The sequence below is a fragment of the Haliotis rubra genome, unplaced genomic scaffold (genome assembly GCF_003918875.1).
Source record: "Haliotis rubra isolate DU_JTF1 unplaced genomic scaffold, ASM391887v1 Scf851, whole genome shotgun sequence".
Lineage (NCBI taxonomy): Eukaryota > Metazoa > Mollusca > Gastropoda > Lepetellida > Haliotidae > Haliotis > Haliotis rubra.
The window spans coordinates 254,016-273,818 of record NW_025767581.1 but is presented as its reverse complement, the minus strand read 5'-3'; the positions used below and the strand labels follow the sequence as shown (position 1 = coordinate 273,818).

Here is a 19,803-nt window from a genome sequence, read left to right as displayed (position 1 = left end):
CTGGTTCGATCCCCTTCATGAGTAAAATGTGTTAAGTCCCCCACCGTAATATTGACGGAATATTGGTGAAACTTGTGTAAAACCTTCCTCACTCCTCACATGATGATGCTTTCCATTTCAGTTCTTCATCAGTTTGTTCATCATCTTCTGTGTTCTCCTCGGCGCTGGCATCTACTGTGTGGTTCAGAAGGACAGTGTAAGTCTTATATTTGCCATCATCCCGGGAGGGATCCTATGCTTGTTGTTAGAGCTGACTGTATGGATCCCGTTGTCAGGCATGATCATATAGATAGTTACTGGATTGCTCCGTGAAAGAACTGAGATATGCACCCTCATTTTCTTATCATTTACTCCTGTGGAGTGCAAACCTATTGCAAGCATGATCTTCCCACAATTCTGGGATTGTGGGATAGCCCGGTGGTTAAAGCGTTCGATCGTGACGCCGAAGACCCGGGGTTCGATTCCCCACATGGGTACAATGTGCGAAGCTAATTTCTGGTGTCCTCCGCCGTGATATTGATGTAATATTGGTAAAAGCGGCGTAAAACTAAACGCACTTACTCTCACAATTTAGGCGAGGGCAGTGGTACAGTCTCATGACATAGCGTTTCTTCTCGCCGGAAGGACGTTAGATCTAGCTGTTCACACTGCCTCAATGTGCCTAGTTCAATGTGCCTAGTGTTACGATAATCGTTTACCTGATGTAACGGGAAACATTATAACAATATTCATTGAACATAAGGAAAGGGTGCTGTCCTTCCACCGAGTTTTGGGGCGGTGGGGTAGCCTAGTGGTTAAAGCATTGCTCGTCACGCCGAAGGTCAAAGCGGTGACCATACCAGCTGGACCTCCCGCTATCCTCCTATTGTCACGGCTTGATGTATCACTTCAGAGTCCAACGAGTATTGATGCTGGCAACTGGTCAAAGCGGTGGCCATACCATGTATTTGTTGTTATTATTATTGTGTTGTTTGTGTAGATCAAAGGCGTGGTTGGCGACTTCCTCCAAGAGTCAGTGAATGATTACGGGAATCGACAGGAGGCCAAGGATGCAATGGACAAGATACAGAAAGAGGTAGGTTTTCGCTATTGTAATGTCAGTGGTGGAATTGTCCTTCTTTTGCCCCTACCTGTGTCCAGACTCACTGACTTGGTTCGGCGTATCCGATTATGATGTCAATCATTGGACTTCTTGTTCAACAACAGACAAATTTTGAAAACGTTTTGAAATCAGAACCATGGCCCAAATTACGATAAATGGGATTCCCCGAAGTGGTGAACGTTTTACACACTGTCATCACTTTGGATTTTGTTCCACCAAACTGGCACACCCAGAAATAACTCAATGTGTGAAACCCATTCTTGGTGTTCCCCGCCGTGATATTGCTGGAATATTGCTAAAAGAGGCGTATAACCATACTCCATCAGTCACTCACTCGTGGTTTCGGACAACTCTTCACCCATATTATTGTTCTAGTCGTGTTAGCACTATACACGTGATTGTTTGCTCCACCATGGTGGTGAACCTGCAATATGTCGGGCTTTCTTCACATAATCAGCTGACGTGTGTGTGTGTGTGTGTGTGTGTGTGTGTGTGTGTGTGTGTGTGTGTGTGTGTGTGTGTGTGTGTTAGCCTAATGGTTGAAGTGTCCGCTCCTCACACTGAAGTTCTGTGTTCGATTCCCCAAATGGATACCATGTGTGAAGCCCATACCACTAAAGTACTGTTCAAGCAGCGCTCAAACTCACTCTCTCACTAACTCACTTGTGTGTTAATATTTCCCACCATGTGTTGGTCTTAACATGTACGAGCCGCATGTGGATATATTTTATGCCCAAATGACCCAATCAACTTCGAATAAACAACGAATAATTACAGGTTAAGACTGACAATGGAATTCAATGTGTGTAGACTGTTTTGAAGAAAAAGCAGTTTGGAATTTATAAGTTCTAATAGATTTATATCCACACGAAATGGCCGGAACTATGTTCGTGGCTTAGGAACAGTATTGGAATACCTTAATATCTTACAATCACCAAATACGATAGAAGGTGGTCAAACATTATCAATGGTGTGATTCCTAGATTCTCCTTGATTATACTTCGAGGATTGTCAGCACAATCCTGCCGAGTGAGAACTGGTCATCAGCAAATGTCAATCCATGCTTCTCGAAAGGGCGACAAGCGGGATCTGGTGATCAGGTGCGCTGGCTTGGTTGATGTATGTCATCATACGCCAAGTGGGTAGATCAAGATCATGATGCCAGTCACTGAGGTGCCTTGTCCAGACGACCAATGCAGGTCCGGGTTAGAAATGTTTTTTAGTAACCCATGCTTGTCGTAAGAGGCGAAAAACGAGAGCGTTGGTCCGGCTCAATGACTTGGTTGACACATGTCATTGCATCCCAATTGCGTAGGTCGATGCTCATGTTGTTGATCACTAGATTGTCTGGTCCAAACTAGATTATTTACAGACCACTGGGCCATATAGTTGGAATATTGCTGAGTGCAGCGTTAAACAACAACCAAACTTGTCCAGACACGGTTATATACCTTACGCCCTCATATACAAATAGGGGCGGTGGGGTAGCCGAGTGGTTAAGGCGTTCGCTCGTCACGCCGAAGACCCTGGTTCGATTCCCCACATGGGTACAATGTGTTAAGCCCATTTCTGGTGTCCCCCGCCGTGATATTGCTGGAATATTGCTAAAAGCGGCGTAAAACCAAACTCACTCACTCACTCATATACAAATAAGACCTGTTTCTATTAGTTGTTTTTCCTGCATGAGGTGAACGCGAATCAATTACATGTAAACACAAATACTGTTCAGCCAGGCTTGGAACCCAACTCATACACTAACCCATAGGCGGATCCAGAAGGGGGGTGCAGGGGTGCGCACCCCCCCTTTTTGTTCTGAATTTTTTTTTGATAACCATTGAAACTCGGGTGAAAATGAAATGTGCACCCTCCCTTTTCTCAATAGTATGCAACCCCCCTTTCTAAAAATGCTGTATCCGCCCCTGTCACCCATGCTGTTTGTGTAGTCTTGTACAACACTGATGGCGCTCATGCTGTCGACCACGTTTATCTTCACCAGGCATGATTTATAACAGGCTTGAGCGTTGTTTCTCCTTTCAGCAACATTACCTTACGCATTTAGCATGTAGCATTTCTTTCATGTTAAAGATGCTAATCAGACAAGGGACTCTTGATATTTCTCATCAATATTCATGAGGAAATCGAAAACGAGGCCAAGGCCGTCTCTCACCGGAAGCGCGAAGCATGTTCGTTTTTATTTGCTAGCCTACGAAAGTGCCGTCAGTTACGTTTTCGGTTTTGGAAAGTTATGGTGAAAGGTCACAGTAAGAATTCTGGGAACTGATGAAGCGCTTCACGTGTTGAAGGATGTCATGTTGACACTTACAGTGAGTATTTTTGTCTAAAGGCTATATTATAAGCAGATGTATCATTGCTGTATGATTAACGTATATTGTTGCATTTAATAAGATGTTATGGTCATCGTATGTTTCAACATGTCTACATATATCCGACCGTAAGCTCACTACATGTAAGCCCGAACCTGCCTTTATTATGTAGGGGTGAAACGATATAGTGAGGTATTAGTAGAACCGGGATATTTTGCCTTCGGTTCGGTATACCGTAATGCAATCCAAAAATCTGTATTTTCGGATTTTGTAGTCATTTTATTAACTTTATAATTTTTTTCTAAAATGTCTAGAAATCGAATTATTTTGTCAAAATCTATGCAGTTCTTTTCTTTTCTGCATTGTGATCATATCTCATATACCGGTGAGGTGAGGTGAAATTGGGTTTAACGTCGTGCTTGAGAATATTTCGCTCATATGACGACGTGCATGCGCGTGTGTGTGTATGTGCGGCTGCTTGTACTAGCCCAGACTTAAGCTGTTTTTTTATAGTGCTAGCCCACTGAGATACCATGCCGCAATGAAGCATGAATACCCCACTCAGACACATTATACTGACTCCGAGCCGACCAGTCCTTGTTGTACCCATTAATGCCGAGCGCCAGGCAGGGACCAACAAGTACCATATTTTAACGTCTTTTGGTATGACGCGGTCGGGGATCGAACCCGGGCGGACGCTCTAACCACTACACCACGGAGGCGGTCTCATATACCGGACCGAACCGAAGGCCCTGTACACAATACTTACCGTACCGTGGTAGGAGCGTACCGTTTCACCCCTAGCATTAAGACGATAGACTAACATATGGTGAAATTTACTTATCTGCGTTATACGGTCTTATTCTGACATGTACCATGAATTGTCCTTCCTAATCTCTCGGTATGTAAAGTTTCTACATTCACGAGGTTGTGTTGGTTGATGAATGGATACCGGTGGGCCAATCCGTCAGACAGGCACCGTTGCTTACAGCAATACAAAGCGGCCATCGTTATTAGCGTGACCTCGGTCAGAGGCGGCCTGAACCTCCAGAATATATGGAATAATATCAAGAGTCCCATGTATGTAGATATTAAAATGACTAAATCTTCTCTAAGCAGTGCTCACTCCTTTTCTCACTGTTATCAGCTGGACTGCTGTGGGTCCTCACAGGGAGCTGATGATTATCCCATCACAGGCCAAATCCCACCTTCATGCAAAACAGAGAATTACCAACGGGTAAGTCGTGTTCAGTGGTTACCATGGTTACAGCTAGCGACCAGTAGGATTACTGAAACAATGATAAAGGTGCTGCAAGATGCTCTCCCTGTCTCAGCCCACCTTGTTCTGGATTATTCTTACATTTTGGATTTTGTTTGGGAATTGGACATTTTTACAGATACTGCTCAGATAATTTAAACACTAAAACAATGATGAGCTACAATTTGTGTACGTCTTTTGCATACCTGCTCCTTTCTCTTCAACAGTTTAAACGTTTTCTCGTGGACAATCAGTTTCTTCCGATATAATCCCTGGAACGCGTCCCCCTATCTTCTCAAATTTGGTAGTCAGTCCTATCAATAAACCACGTACTGATAATATAACTGCAATATTGTAATGTTTCAAAACAAATATCATATTTTCATAAATTTTTTGCTCATATAATGATATTGTTATGTTTTTGTAAGTTTACAATTTTATCATTTACAATGATATTACTTGTAACTTTCAGCCCTGCGTTGATGAACTGTTCTCCAAGTTGTCGTCTCACCTCATCATAGTTGCTGGAGTTGCTATCGGCGTTGCTCTAATCATGGTGGGTGGAGAGTCACAGACGTTGGCCATTTTTCTACCGTTTTTCTCTGACCGGTTATAGTAGCCTAATACCGAAGTAATACTTCATCAGTAGTACTCAAACTCGATCTAAACGGCCTTTAAAACTTGCGTATAAATATACAATAATTTCAGGCTGGAGAATATGTTCTTTATGGGTCTTTAACCATTTGTTCCTGTTTGATATGCGAATATGGGGAAACTGTCCTACCCCTTTTGTTAAAGTGCTGGTTCGTTGTAGTGATAGTTTAGCCTAGTGGTTAAAGCGTTCCCTCGTCACGCCGAATATTCGGGTTCGATTCTCCACATTGGTACAATGAGTGAAGCACATGTCTGGTGTTCCCCGCCGTGATATTGCTGTAATATTGCTAAAAGCGGCGTAAAACTAAACTCAGTCAGTCAGTAAAGTGCTGGTTCGTTGTAGTGATAGTTTAGCCTAGTGGTTAAAGCGTTCCCTCGTCACGCCGAATATTCGGGTTCGATTCTCCACATTGGTACAATGAGTGAAGCACATGTCTGGTGTTCCCCGCCGTGATATTGCTGTAATATTGCTAAAAGCGGCGTAAAACTATACTTACTCATTCAATTGTTGTAATGAAGAGGTAACACGGTGGCCTAAAGGTCTTATTCGCTGCGCAGAGTTGCGTCCCTTGGGGACAGCAGGAGCCTGTAATTGTGGTTTCGGATGTTCGGATTATGTCTCCAGGTTTGTCAGCCGTGTACTCTTGGACTGAGAAATATCTGAGATGTGCATCACTTTGTGTTGACTTCCCTCATTGTGATGACACGATTTCTGGAATTGTGTTACATCAAAATGACCGAATTGGTGACCTAAAGCGATTAAAGTTCCTTTATATTCATTCACCTGTGACTGGAAATACTTGCTAATATCTTCATGTTCGTTTTCAGATTTTGGGAATGATCTTCTCGATGGTATTGTGTTGCGCCATCAGAGACGTAAAGTAAGTCAACAACCAGAATATTACAAAAGAAATAATATGATTTTGATAATAATGTGAATATGTGTTCTAGTCTCTTTTTTGATCAGTTTAGAAGTATTATCAGGGGTGGAAATAACTTTAAAATTGCTAGTGTACTCCGGTACAGTGGCACATGTAAAATCACTTGCCCTGATAATTTTTCCACTATACCGGCCGTTTTCTTGTTGATTTTTTAAATAAACAACATAATTAACATTGGAAAGTCAACTGGACACCGGTACAGTGTGATATACAAATTTACTTGCCCGACAGAAAAAAAACACTGGACTCGGACGTCGGGCAATGGGTTATTTCCACCCCTGAGTTTCCATTTTAAAGAAATATCTGATTATTTCTCAGCGTGACTTCCATTAATTGTTTGATCGGCATTCCTGAAGTTAGTGAAATTAATAAATCATACGACTTTATGCATAACAACGTCTTGTCTATTTCATAAAGCGTTTCGATGTACAGAGTCGTGCAAATAGTATTCGGACACTTGACGTAATTTATATGGACTTACATGTCAATTTGGTGTAGCATAAATAATTTTCTTGAATTTAATTTTCGTAAGATCCAAGTCAAATGCACATTTGTGGGGAATCATTTTACCTATACTACCCATCAAAAGTTTAGACTCACCTAAAGCACTCACTATATGTTATGTATATATATATGGTTACATCGAAGATGAATTTTGCCACTAAATTGGGGGAACCAACTGCAAGCTTTATGCAGATGAATTGTATGAGGATCATGCATCAAATTGCTAAAGAGCATGTGTAAATATCGTTCATGTGAACAGCTGCGTTTTGATGTAAAGTTTTGTTAAGAATTCGCCAATTTTCACTGATTTTCATCATTCACTGAACTCATGACAATAATCTTTTCAACGTTACGAATTTGTTTTACAATACATTAGTTCATGTGTAAACAGTACCTTTAAACTGAATGGAATATTTTGCAAATCAAGTTTAGAACAGTTGACTGAAGTAAGTTGCCACATTTACACTAGTGAGTCTAAACCTTTGATGGGTAGTATACAATCACATCATTTCTGTTTAATTTTCCGTTGCTTATTTATCGAAGGGCAACAATTTAATCAACATATGTACAGTGTCGTGAACTACTTTAACATGGCGGCCTGTGGGATTAATATTGTGCATTGTGGAACCATACGTAAGTTGATAAATGTGATGTCATTAGTTAAATAGTGGTCGGTGAATTGAACTGAAATAATGGTCGCAGGGCAGAGATGATTTCAGATTTGCCTGTCAAATTTGGCAAAGATCGATCCTAAACTCACTTCATGAAAATTATTTATGCTACACTAAAATAACATGTAAGTCTATGGAAATGACGTCAAGTGTCCGAATATTTTTTTGCGCGACTCTGTAGATTCATACACCATTTTCAAGATGAAAATGCTTGAAATGGTGTAAGAATCTACACCGAAACACCCCCTCTGTGCAATAAACAAGATGTTATTATCCATAAAGTCGTATGCCTTATTAGTGACTTCAGTTGTTCAGAGGGGCGGTGGGGTAGCCTAATGGTTAAAGCGTTGGCTCGTCACGCCGAAGACCCGGGTTCGAATCCCCACATGGGTACAATGTGTGAAGCCCATTTCTGGTGTTTCCCGCCGTGATGTTGCTGGAATATTGCTAAAAGCGGGGTAAAACCAAACTCAGTCAGTCAGTCAATTGTTCAGAACAGAATCACTCCAACATACATTACTGACATTTAAGTTACCTTCACAGAATGTCAGACAATATTTTAAGACACTATTCTAAAATATCATTTCTCCTTTTCAGTGCGTGAGCATCGATCAGCTGGGGAGAATAAAGAGTTACTTTTCTATTTTGAGTGCTTGGTTCTGTCATAGAATGAATTAGTTAAGATAACGAACCTAAACACTCTGGAAAGTGATTTAGGTCCTAATCGCTCTTAAGAGAACTGTTAGATCAACTAGTTATGCTTGTAAGTGTTTTACAAAGGAGGTTTTGTTTTGTTGTTTGAGATTCCGGGCATTTCAGTGTAGTCAGAAGAAGATGATTGCTTTTGGACATATTATATGTAGTTCCATTATTTTTTAATAAGGAAGTGTCTGTGTATATAAATTGTAAAGTTAGTGTTCCTATGCCAGCAGCAACGTACGTCTATATATATATCCTTCAGCATCCATCGCTTGGGGTATTTTGATCAGGAAAAGAACATCTTTTTGACCTCATCTCATCAATGATCTAGTTTTGACCTTGACCTCGACCTGTTTGTCAAGGGTTATTGTACATTTTGACATGTACCACAGCATGCGTTATACAGTAATTTTACCTGTATTTATTATCCCATCATTTGCCAATATATTCATCCCGCTTGTGTAAATTTTCTGTATTTAGTATCAAAATCTTTAACTGAAATCAAAATATTTAATATTTTCATGCTTTTATTTGGCAGTTTTACTTTTCGAGACAAGGAGCTTTGATCTTTGTTGTGTCTTTTCAAATAAGTAACTACCCTACAGTAACTATTTGTAGGTTGAAGTCTAATACGTTTCTAAAAGCTCATTTCCATACCCCATCCCAGTAGGACAACGAAGATCGCGTAAGAATATTTTCCATAGGGTACGGAATGATAAAAACGTATGGTGTGGTTGAACAAATGAACAATTTCAAGTCATTCAACCGTGTGAACACTGTGTATTACCTCAAATCAGTATACGATCTGACAGGGAAGTAGGCTCGATTTACGTTGTCGATAAAGGGAGATAACTCGAACTGGCTTCCTCAAGATATGGTGACACCCCAGACCGAGAAGTTACAGAACTGAAGGATGTTAGATATTGGCATAGAGACGATAACAGAAGAGTGACGATATGGTTTTAGAAATGACTAGTGGCCATTACAACGTTGTAATGGAAGGCAGCATGTTGTTAGTTCTTGTATATTGTTGTGTACAGAGTTTGTTGTGCTTATAAGACTTGTCTTGGCTCAGCTGGGTGGACATCTTTTTATATTTGAAAAACCTGATAGCAAAAATATCTTTTAATACCAATTGGTATTGCTTACAAATTATTCAGTGGGATTGTTGTCAATTCCTCCTTTTCTAAATCTAATACTTGTATTTGTGATGTATTTCAACTGACAGTTTCTACTAAACAACAGGGGGAGAGTTTCTGTGTGTTCAATCCTCAACCACGTCATATATACTCAACAACAAAAGTTACGGAACACCCCCATAGTTCATATTATGATTCATATTATACTTAAATACGGAATATTGGGGTGGTTCGTCACTTTTTTTTAGTGTGTGTGGTTTTACATGTACCACGTGACTGTAAGACTCATTGGTTAATGAGAAATATACACCTGCAATGGACGTGATGAGTCTGGCGGTGGTTTTCAGTGTGGAGGTTTAAGATATACATGTGAGTCATGGAGAATATTGTCAAGCTGCTGGACACAACAAACTGTTTCATTCTTTTCTTATACATTAACTGAAGCCGTTATCATGTGTGAATTGCTCAGAATCCGCAATCCATTGAACGCATTCACGACAAAATCCCATCACCGGAACAAAATTAATTTATTGAGCGGTAACTGGTTGCCTTACTACGGTCTATACGTATTTTAATTGAAATCGAATTCCTTATTGCACTCTTATCAATTGTATTATTTCGATTTAACCTTCAGTGACATCCGGGTATGTTTTGTTTCAAAGGTTACTGCTAGGGTTTTAGAAATTACAGCGATGTATTTTGCATTCATTTTGCCAATGTTTTCATCGTGTGCGAAACAATATAATCCACCTACCCTGAGACCTGTCTAAACATCCTATAACCGTTGTATCATCTTTGTATCATTCTATCACTATTTGTATCCTAGATAGACAGTAAAACTGTAATTTCGGCAGGTACTACAAACATCTCTATGTCAGTACCCAATGTTGTCGCCAACATCTAGTTTTCCTGCAGCGGCGCAGTGTCTAGTGTGCAATATCCAATTATGTGTTGAAGACAAATATCCGAAAGAATCTTATCTTAAGTCGACGAAATCGTATCACCATTTGAAGTTAGATGTAAATTACGATTTTAAACTAATTTTTCTTTTTGTGTTTTGGTTTCGTCACTATTTTAGACTACAGTGTAGACACTGACTTTTGAAACTTTCTTTTAAAAAATCGACATACCATGGTGTCATTTCCTTGTGTTGGTTATGATAAATCACCCAATGGGCTGGCATATAAGTTTTGACGGAAATAATGTTCACTTGCGTATAATTGGTAAGTTTTGGCAATAATTTAGAAATCAATTAAAACTGTCTCCCAACAACAATGTGTATATGTTGGTTATCTGTAGTACGTGTCTTCTGAACAAGCGCTTTGTGCGCATGCGCTGTCTGAACAAGGTGTTGTGAATTTTAAAGATATTTTCAGCTTGTCAATATGCCATGTTTTCTATTAAAATATCTCTCAAATGACTTGGTTTGTTCTTTATTCGTTTACTTATCCGTCTTGCGAACATTCCCTGGACAGAAGATTGTGTTTGCTGTCCACTTTCAACACCCTGGATGGATACAACTTACGAAGCATTTTGTGCCCGGCTGTTACCGATGAACTTGTACCCACACAACAAGAAAAATTGTTTTGGGCACTGGAAGTAAACGTCTTATGGAGCTTGCCTTCAAGATTAAGAGGATTAAGTCGAAGGCGATGTAATGCATTCTGTGTAAAGTTGCGTCCGTTGTCGGTGTGGTGTATCGGGATCCCAGTTTGGTCTGTTAGCATCACGGGGCGGTGGGGTGGCCTTGTGGTTAAAGCGTTCGCTCGTCATGCTGAAGATCCGGGTTCGATTCCTCACATGGGTACATTGTGTGAAGCCCATTTCTGGTGTCCCCCGCCGTGATATTGCTGGAATATTGCTAAAAGCGGCGTAAAACCAAACTCACTGTTGGCATCACACACGTGCTCTTGGGTTTCGCCGAACTTTCTCACTGTGTTATCCGAACTGTTTTATGTTTTTACGTCCGTCCCTTTTAATCCTGGGGCGACGGAGTAGCCCAGTGGTTAAAGCGTTCGCTCGTCGCGCTGCATACCGGGTTCGATTCCCCACATGGGTACAGTGTGTTAAGCCCATTGTTGGTGTCCCCCGTCCTCATATTGCTGGAATATTGCTAAAAGCGGCGCCAAACCTTACTCCCTCACTCACCCATATCACTGGAATACTGCTGACAGCGGCGATGCATCCAGCTCACACAACTCATTCACAAAACACAGACCGGATATGTACATTCCAATACACAGGACACCGCTTTGTTTGTTTTGTTTTTTATTTAACGCCGCACTCAGTTTTCCAACTATATGACTGCGGTCTGGACACAATCGAGTCTGGTCGAGACGGTCCAGTGATTGACATCATGAGCATCGATCTACGTACTTGGGATACGATGACGTGCCAACCAAGTCAGTTAGTCTGACCACAGCTTCATGTTAGGCTTAATGAAACAGTAAAACTACACTTGTTTTAGTAGAGTCTGCGACACGTTTCACATAGTTTATCACGATTATATGCGATAGTTGAAATAGGCCCTCAGTACCGTTGGCATGTCAGAGCTAACTACAAATAGTTTGTGAACTAAGCCGATTCTCTGTCGTTGGAACACAAAGGCGTGACGTATTGCACCAGTTATAAATATGAACCACCTTATTGTGTCAGCCAGGCCCTATTATGTGCTACAGTGATAATGTGTTTAAAGTGCAATCAACCATCGCCCTTCATCATGAACCGGTTGACCAAATGTCTGGTTGTTTGACGTGATAAAGATAAAACTAATATATACTCCCCATCAAAAGTTTAGAATCACTAGTGTAAATGTAGCCACTTACTTCAGTCAACTGTTCTGAACTAGATTTTGTAAAATAATCCGTACAGTTTAAAAGTACTGTTTACACATGAGCTGATGTTTTGTAAAACAAATTCGTGACGTTGAAAATTTTATTGTCATGTGTTCAATAAATGATGAAACTCGATGAGAAATGGCGATTTATTTATCAAAACTTTACACCAAAACGCAGCTGTTTACATACACGATATTTACACATGCTTTTCAGCAATTTGATGTATGATCCTCGTGCAATTAATCTGCATAAGGTTTGCAGATGTTTCCCCTAAGTGGAGAAATTCATCTTCGTTGTAACCATATGTACATACATAAGTTATAGTGATTGATTTAAGCGAGTCTAAACTTTTGATGGGTAGTATATATTTGAAAAGGCAAACATACTACGAAGCATTACATTTTCGTTCATGTAATCTTTTCGGGGCGGTGGGGTAGCCTAGTGGTTAAAGCGTTGGCTCGTCATGCCGAAGACCCGGGTTCGAATCCCCACATGGGTGCAATGTGTGAAGCCCATTTCTGGTGTTCCCCGCCGTGATGTTGCTGGAATATTGCTAAAAGCGGCGTAAAACCAAACTCAGTCAGTCATGTAATCTTTTCAGCTTGAGTGCTGTGGATCCAAAACAGGATCTGGAGATTATCCCGTCGATGTTGGAATTCCCAGTACCTGCAAACCACAAAACTACAAGAGGGTAAGTTGAGAGATACTCAGAAAGGATCATGTGGAGATCATATACACACAGAACTTAGTTAAGCACCCCCTGACATATCGGTCGTCGTGTGCAACGAAGGGATCCTCCTGTACAGAATCTGGTCCAGTTGGAAGCTGCTTTACACGAGAAATGGCGTAGACTGCCGTTTCATCGGATCAAGAGGCTGAAAGGGGGTATGAGGAGGAGAGTGATGGCTGTCATACAGTGGAGGTTACACTCGGTATTGACCTTGAATCGTGTAAGACACGCCAAATGACATTTTGAAATGAATGTTCACATTCACCAATTAATTCAACATTAAACATTCCAGGGCCATACTTGTAGAGACATGGTTTTGTATGGAAATCAGTGGGGTTTTTAATGAAATGAGCAATTATCATTATATAATCAACATGGATTCCAGTCATGTTGTCGTTTTTTGATGAGTCGAAGAATCATACGGGTGAGAAACACTCATGTCATTCCATCGTGGTTACCACGAGAAGGGGGCGGTGGGGTAACCTAGTGGTTAAAGCGTTGGCTCGTCACGCCGAAGACTCGGGTTCGAATCCCCACATGGGTACAATGAGTGAAGCCCATTTCTGGTGTCTCCCGCCGTGATATTGCTCGAATATTGCTGAAAGCGGCGTAAAACCAAACTCAGTCAGTCAGTCAGTCACCACGAGAAGTTTTATGTACGTGTTGAAAACCTATCATTGCAAAAATACAGGGGGTGCTTAATTTAGCTCTTTGTGTATAGATAATGCATCAAATGTTAGCTATGACATGTTAGAGTACGTGCACCATTCCTCGGTGGCGTGACCAGTTGCTCTCGCTGTCGGCCACTAGATTCTGTGTCGGACTAGTTACATGCTGACCTAACGCACCTCGAATAATGTACAGGTCATCATACGACACTTTTTATTGATATATTCGAATTAATTGGTTCTCTGTTGCTATGGTGTATTAGGAATTTTCTGGCATGTTTTAATCAGATATATTGTATTTTCAGCCCTGCGTTGACGAACTTTTCAAGCAGCTGTCGTCTCACCTTATCATTGTTGCAGGAGTTGCCATCGGTGTCGCTCTCATCATGGTGGGTGCACATACAACAGAGCTCGTTATGCTTGCATGTTGCTAGTATTTCTCAATTGTCGGCAGTTCATCCTATAAATGCGGCCAAATTGTCTTTTATTCTGAGCTGGAACTTTTTCGATCGCGCCTCTAAAGCTGCCGACCAGGTAAAAACAAATAAGAATATGCGGTTATGTCCCTTGGAAATACGGACGTCCATTTTGTAATCTACCGGAAGTAAAGACATATTGAAAGTTTCAGGAAAATCATCAGGATTTTAATCAGCCTGATGATTGCGTTTGTGAGAAACAGCTGTAACATACGAGTGACATACGAAGACATATTCGATATCCGTGTCCCCAATATGTTAGGGGTAGTGGAGTCGTATTATCCTCGTATAGTGGTTCGAACAATAGCTTGTCATGCCCAGGGCCTGGGTACAGAGTGAAGCGTGGTTTGATGTGAAGTATAAACTGTTGTGAAACGCTGGAAGTCCCATTCGCCTGTGAGTGAGTGAGTGAGTGAGTGAGTATGGTTTTATTCGGCGTTTAGCAATGTTCCAGCAGTTTTACAGAATTCACCAGAATCTGGCTTCAAACATTCTAACCAGGTAATGAATCAAACCCGGGTCTTTGGCGTGACGAGTGAACGATTTAACCACTAGGCTGACCCACCGCCCCTATTTACCTTTGAATGGAAATATTTTATATTATCTTCATGTTCGTTTTCAGATTTTGGGAATGATCTTCTCCATGGTGTTGTGTTGCGCCATCAGAGACGTGAAGTAAGTCAACAACAAGAATATTATGTTTGTGATAACCGGTTTATTCTTGATAATAAACAATTCTCACCGTTTTTATATGACTGGGCAAACTGAATACAGTATATTCTGAACAGAAGCACGGTCTTTCGTCTATATGTCCGATTACTTTCTCAACTTGACGTCCATTGTTAAGTATCAAGGCTTTGATCTGTCATGACATGTCATGTCACTTATATATACTCATGCCAATAATGGTTGTCACCCCCTCCCACCCTAACCCCCACACCTCACACCCCACCCCACACCCCTCTCCAATTAAAACAATTGAAGGGGGTGACAACCATTATTGGCATGAGTATAGTATTTCCTTGATAATAGGCTATGAAAATAATTCCATGAAAACATGATGTTTGTAAGATTCGACCTTTTTTATATTTCAGTGCTTGAGCATCCTGCTGATGTGGCGAACAAAGGGTTACTTTTCAATGTTGAGTGCCTGGTTCAGCCATAGAAGGAATTAGTTACAGATAAACCAGAACACGTTGGAAATTGATTCAGGGCCTAAACGATCTTTATGAGAACTACTATATGACTTAATGTTGCTTGTAAGTGTTTTACAAAGGAGGTTTTGTTTTGTTGTTTGAGATTCCAGGCATCTGAGTGAAATCAATATTAAGACGACTACTCTAAATGTGCGATATCGTTCACGTATGCTTCAATAAGGAAATGTATCTGTATATGATTGTTAATTTTAGTTTCTGTATCAGAACAACCGATTTCTTTATATATGAATTGCTTCACTGATGACATCAGTAACCTGGAAGTGACCTTGACCTTGACCTTTGTGGTTGTCAGTGTCCTGTTGTACGTTTCACATGTATCCAAGCATGCCTAAAGAAATTATTTTATATATTTTATCATCCCGTAACTTGTCGGTATATTCATATAGATATACTTATTTTCTTTATTCTATATCTACATCAACTGATTTAAAATGTGAATTATTCGCATGCTTCTTCATAATAGGTCGTCAGCTAAGTGACATTTTTGTTTACGTCGGGAGATGAATGATTGTAGGCTGAATTGGAATAGGATTTTGAACTAAAAGATCACAGCATACTCAGCTATGATCGTGTATTTGCCAAAGTATTCTATATCGCGAACCGAACAATATATCTCACATCTGATTTGGTTGAACAAATGGACAATGAAATATTTTGATATGAATGGTTTGCTAAAGGACCATTAGTAAGGGACATAACTCGAGTTGGCTTCTTGTGAAGATTTCTCTGTCGTTGCACAAAATTAATCTTGGGAGTAGGTAGGATTTTCTAAAATGAGTGTGTAAGTATGGTTTTACGCCGCTTTTAGCAATATTCCAGCAATATCACGGCGGGGGACACCAGAAAAGGGCTTCACACATTGTGCCCATGTGGGGTTCAGAAATGATTACAGAGACGAAACAATTTTGTAATGGAAGGCAGCATGTTGTTTGTTTGTGTTTATTGTTGTGTACAGAGTGTGTAGTGCATATGGGATTAGACAATGCTTAGGGGTGGACAACTGATGTTATGTTTTTAGTATTACAGACAAATTTTCTTTACAAACAATTGATATTTTAAGATAATTGTCCTATGCGATTCTCAATTTATTGTTAGTGAATGGTTTTAAAAACTATACTTAACAAAGCCAAATGCTTTTTGTTTTACAGTTGTAGTTGCATTTACTTGTGTTTTATGTTTTCTGGTACGGCATGTTACACCACGTGACTTTATGACTCATCAAGGTAAAATATACACCTGAAATCGACGCGATGAGGTGTGGCGGTGGTTTGGCAGTGTGAAGGCTTAGCATATGTATGATTGATGGAGAATATTGTCATGCTGCAGAACACGAGAAACTGTTTCATTTTATTCTTGTACATTAACTGATGCCGCCATCATATATGAACAGCTCAGAATCCGCAAACCCCTGAATGCATTTAGGTCACTTTCTCATAACCAGGAACCAAAATAACGCTTCACCGTAACAGCTTAGCTATATTTCAGTGATACATTTTCCAATTTATACGATGTTTCCCATATTCCAATTCGTCAACTGTAATAACTCTCTATATATATGGTATATATTTTGTGTCTTCCCTGTACATTGCATTTCAAAGGAAAGAACCCGATTGAAAAAAGTAGGGGCATATTTTTGTTCACCAGTCAAATGTTGCAGCACGTCTGTTGCCATCTTTACCATCCTGTAGAATATAATACATATAATCCACCTATCGTCAAACCTGCCTCAGCAGCATTTATTATGAATGTGTCATCTTTGTCATCATTCATCTCTGTATTGTATGAAGACAGTCACGATGGACAATTTGACAGGTACTACAAAATCTGCATTTAATACCAGGGCTACAGCTGGTTGTTGTCTATATATGTATCTGGTGCAATATCAAATTATGTATCAACAATAATATTTTATTATTATGTAATACGTTCATAAAACTGTTATTATTTTAGAATTGGATCTTGATATATGAATCAAAGCTTGCCGACAATTTCTGTTTTTCCTGTCGTACCTATTTTAGATATCACGCTAGAGACCAAAGTTTCCTGTTGTGGTTTTCGTTAGGTCGACATATAATCAAAACTGATGCGGACTGGTTCGCTACACGCATTAAATAGTTCATGAAATTATGTTAATCACAGTGACTTTGTATTGTCTGGCAATAATCAAGGAATCAGAACTGAATGTGTATATATATCAGTCATTGGAAGTTTCCTATCTCTTGAGAAAGAGCTTTGTGCGCATATACTGTCTGAAACATCTACAAGATGTGAATTGTGAACATATTTTGAACTTGTCAAAATGCGATGTATTTCTAATAAAATATCTTTCACATGGTGTGGTATGCTATTTATTTATTTATTTTGATCATTCGTGTTCATACCATTCCGTGCCGAAGACCCGGGTTCGATTCCCCACATGGGCACAATGTGTGAAGGCCATTTCTGGTGTCCCCCGCTGTGATATTGCTGGAATATTGCTAAAAGCGGCGTAAAACTAAACTGACTCACTCATACTATTCCGTAGACAGATGGTAGACTGCTTTTCCTGTGAACGTTCGACATCGTGCTGTAGAACACCTGGCGAAACAAGACGTGTCTGTAAAACAACAATCCATGCTTGTCGTAAGAAGCGACCATTCTACATTTAAGGTCACAACAGGCGACTAACGGGATCGGGTGGTCAGGCTCACTGACTTGGTGGACACATGTCATCGGTTCCCAATTGCGTAGATTGATACTCATGACAATCACTGGATTGTCTGGTCTGGACTCGATTAATTACAGACCGCTGCCATATGTCCGGAATATTGCTGAGTGAAGTGGTAAACACTATACAAAGAAAAAACACTGTAAAACAAGTTGGCCATATCCTCATCACGTTCTCAGACGGTCAACAGATGTGCAAGGAACGTGGAAATGTCTTCGACAAGAATTTGTCTTTCATACAACAACGAGATTCTGGAATGATCGTACAACAAATACACCACTAAACGATATCTGCGAACATATGTAACAGCGACGAAGCCATTACAATCTCCGTCAAAATCATAACCTGCAGTACAAACAGTACCATTCAGACCGTATCGTGAGCATGTGCCACCTGATGACGTCGGGGGTTACAAAGCTTGTGTCAGCCGGGTTCAGTCGGCAAATTCTGATTGCATAGTAAACATAACATTTCCAGCAACAGTGGTGTAATGTATGATCACATGTAACCAACACTTAGCTCTCCATGGTGTGTAACATGAAGTTTATAGAAAATTGTATTAAAGAAATTAGGAAAGCGCATTGCATATAATTACTCATCTATTGTGTAATAGATTAAAGTTGTCCATTTGAAAATAATCCTTTTGTCAACGTGTGTGCACACTAGAGATATATCTAGAAAATGCAAATTTAAAAAACAGAGAATTTATTTAATGGGTAAGCTCCTGCTTGTCACTTTTTATTCATCATACATCTGACACTGAATCTTTGTTACGGGTGTCAAATGTGTTGACTGCACATGTTGGATATCTCAAGTGCGTTAACGACATATTTTAGTCCTTACAACGCGGTTCCATGGGAATTTCAAAATTAAACGAGAACCAACCGAAACATGAGTCTCATTAACCTATTTAGACAATGACCTACTTTTAAGCCGATCCGAATTTTCTCTTGTGAAAGTGAAAACAGACACCACAAACAACTATGGTTACGATGAAATCCAATTTCTTGGTTCATAAGAAAATGGTATTTACAGTTAAATTTAAATTTTAATCATTAATAACATCGTTTTTCTATATTTAATGGCCAGGTGTTGGCAGCATGATCTTAACTAAGACATCACAGACTGTCCCTGTTTGATGAGGTCGTGAAATGATTCACAATTCATCTGGCTCACTGGTTACACGACACTTGTTATGTGTTCTTTGTGCTTATCCAGTGTATTTTTGTAACGCACAATGTAATTGATATAATAAAAAGTCTGTACCAGACCGCCAAACCTTTCTAGCGGCAGAGCCTCGTTTTGAGATTTCGACGATTTCCAGATTTCCGTTTGTCAGAGCACGCTGTACGACAGAGCACGCTGCACAACTTGTTTGCAAGTATTAGAAGGAGCGTGAAGTGGTAAACACTATACAAAGAAAAAACACTGTAAAACAAGTTGTCCATATCCTCATCACGTTCTCAGACGGTCAACAGATGTGCAAGGAACGTGGAAATGTCTTCGACAAGAATTTGTCTTTCATACAACAACGAGATTCTGGAATGATCGTACAACAAATACACCACTAAACGATATCTGCGAACATATGTAACAGCGACGAAGCCATTACAATCTCCGTCAAAATCATAACCTGCAGTACAAACAGTACCATTCAGACCGTATCGTGAGCATGTGCCACCTGATGACGTCGGGGGTTACAAAGCTTGTGTCAGCCGGGTTCAGTCGGCAAATTCTGATTGCATAGTAAACATAACATTTCCAGCAACAGTGGTGTAATGTATGATCACATGTAACCAACACTTAGCTCTCCATGGTGTGTAACATGAAGTTTATAGAAAATTGTATTAAAGAAATTAGGAAAGCGCATTGCATA

General features: G+C 40.1%; 1 protein-coding gene across 3 annotated transcripts in view; it reads left to right on the top strand.

Annotated features, from left to right (window-relative positions):
- Window positions 1–17,555, top strand: part of LOC124262745 (CD9 antigen-like) — a 72,476-nt gene extending 54,921 nt beyond the window's left edge. The window contains exons 3-8 of one of the 3 annotated variants that reach the window (XM_046697293.1): window positions 122–196; window positions 980–1,075; window positions 12,731–12,820; window positions 13,833–13,916; window positions 14,626–14,678; window positions 15,098–17,555. In XM_046697293.1, coding sequence (XP_046553249.1) covers window positions 122–196; window positions 980–1,075; window positions 12,731–12,820; window positions 13,833–13,916; window positions 14,626–14,678; window positions 15,098–15,104 — 405 coding nt within the window. In that variant the 3' untranslated portion in view covers window positions 15,105–17,555. Of the gene's footprint in view, window positions 1–121; window positions 197–979; window positions 1,076–4,573; window positions 4,664–5,156; window positions 5,241–6,166; window positions 6,220–8,051; window positions 10,713–12,730; window positions 12,821–13,832; window positions 13,917–14,625; window positions 14,679–15,097 lie in introns of those variants that run through there. The other 2 variants (XM_046697294.1, XM_046697292.1) reach the window with 2 other exon arrangements.
- Window positions 17,556–19,803: the final 2,248 nt, after the last annotated feature.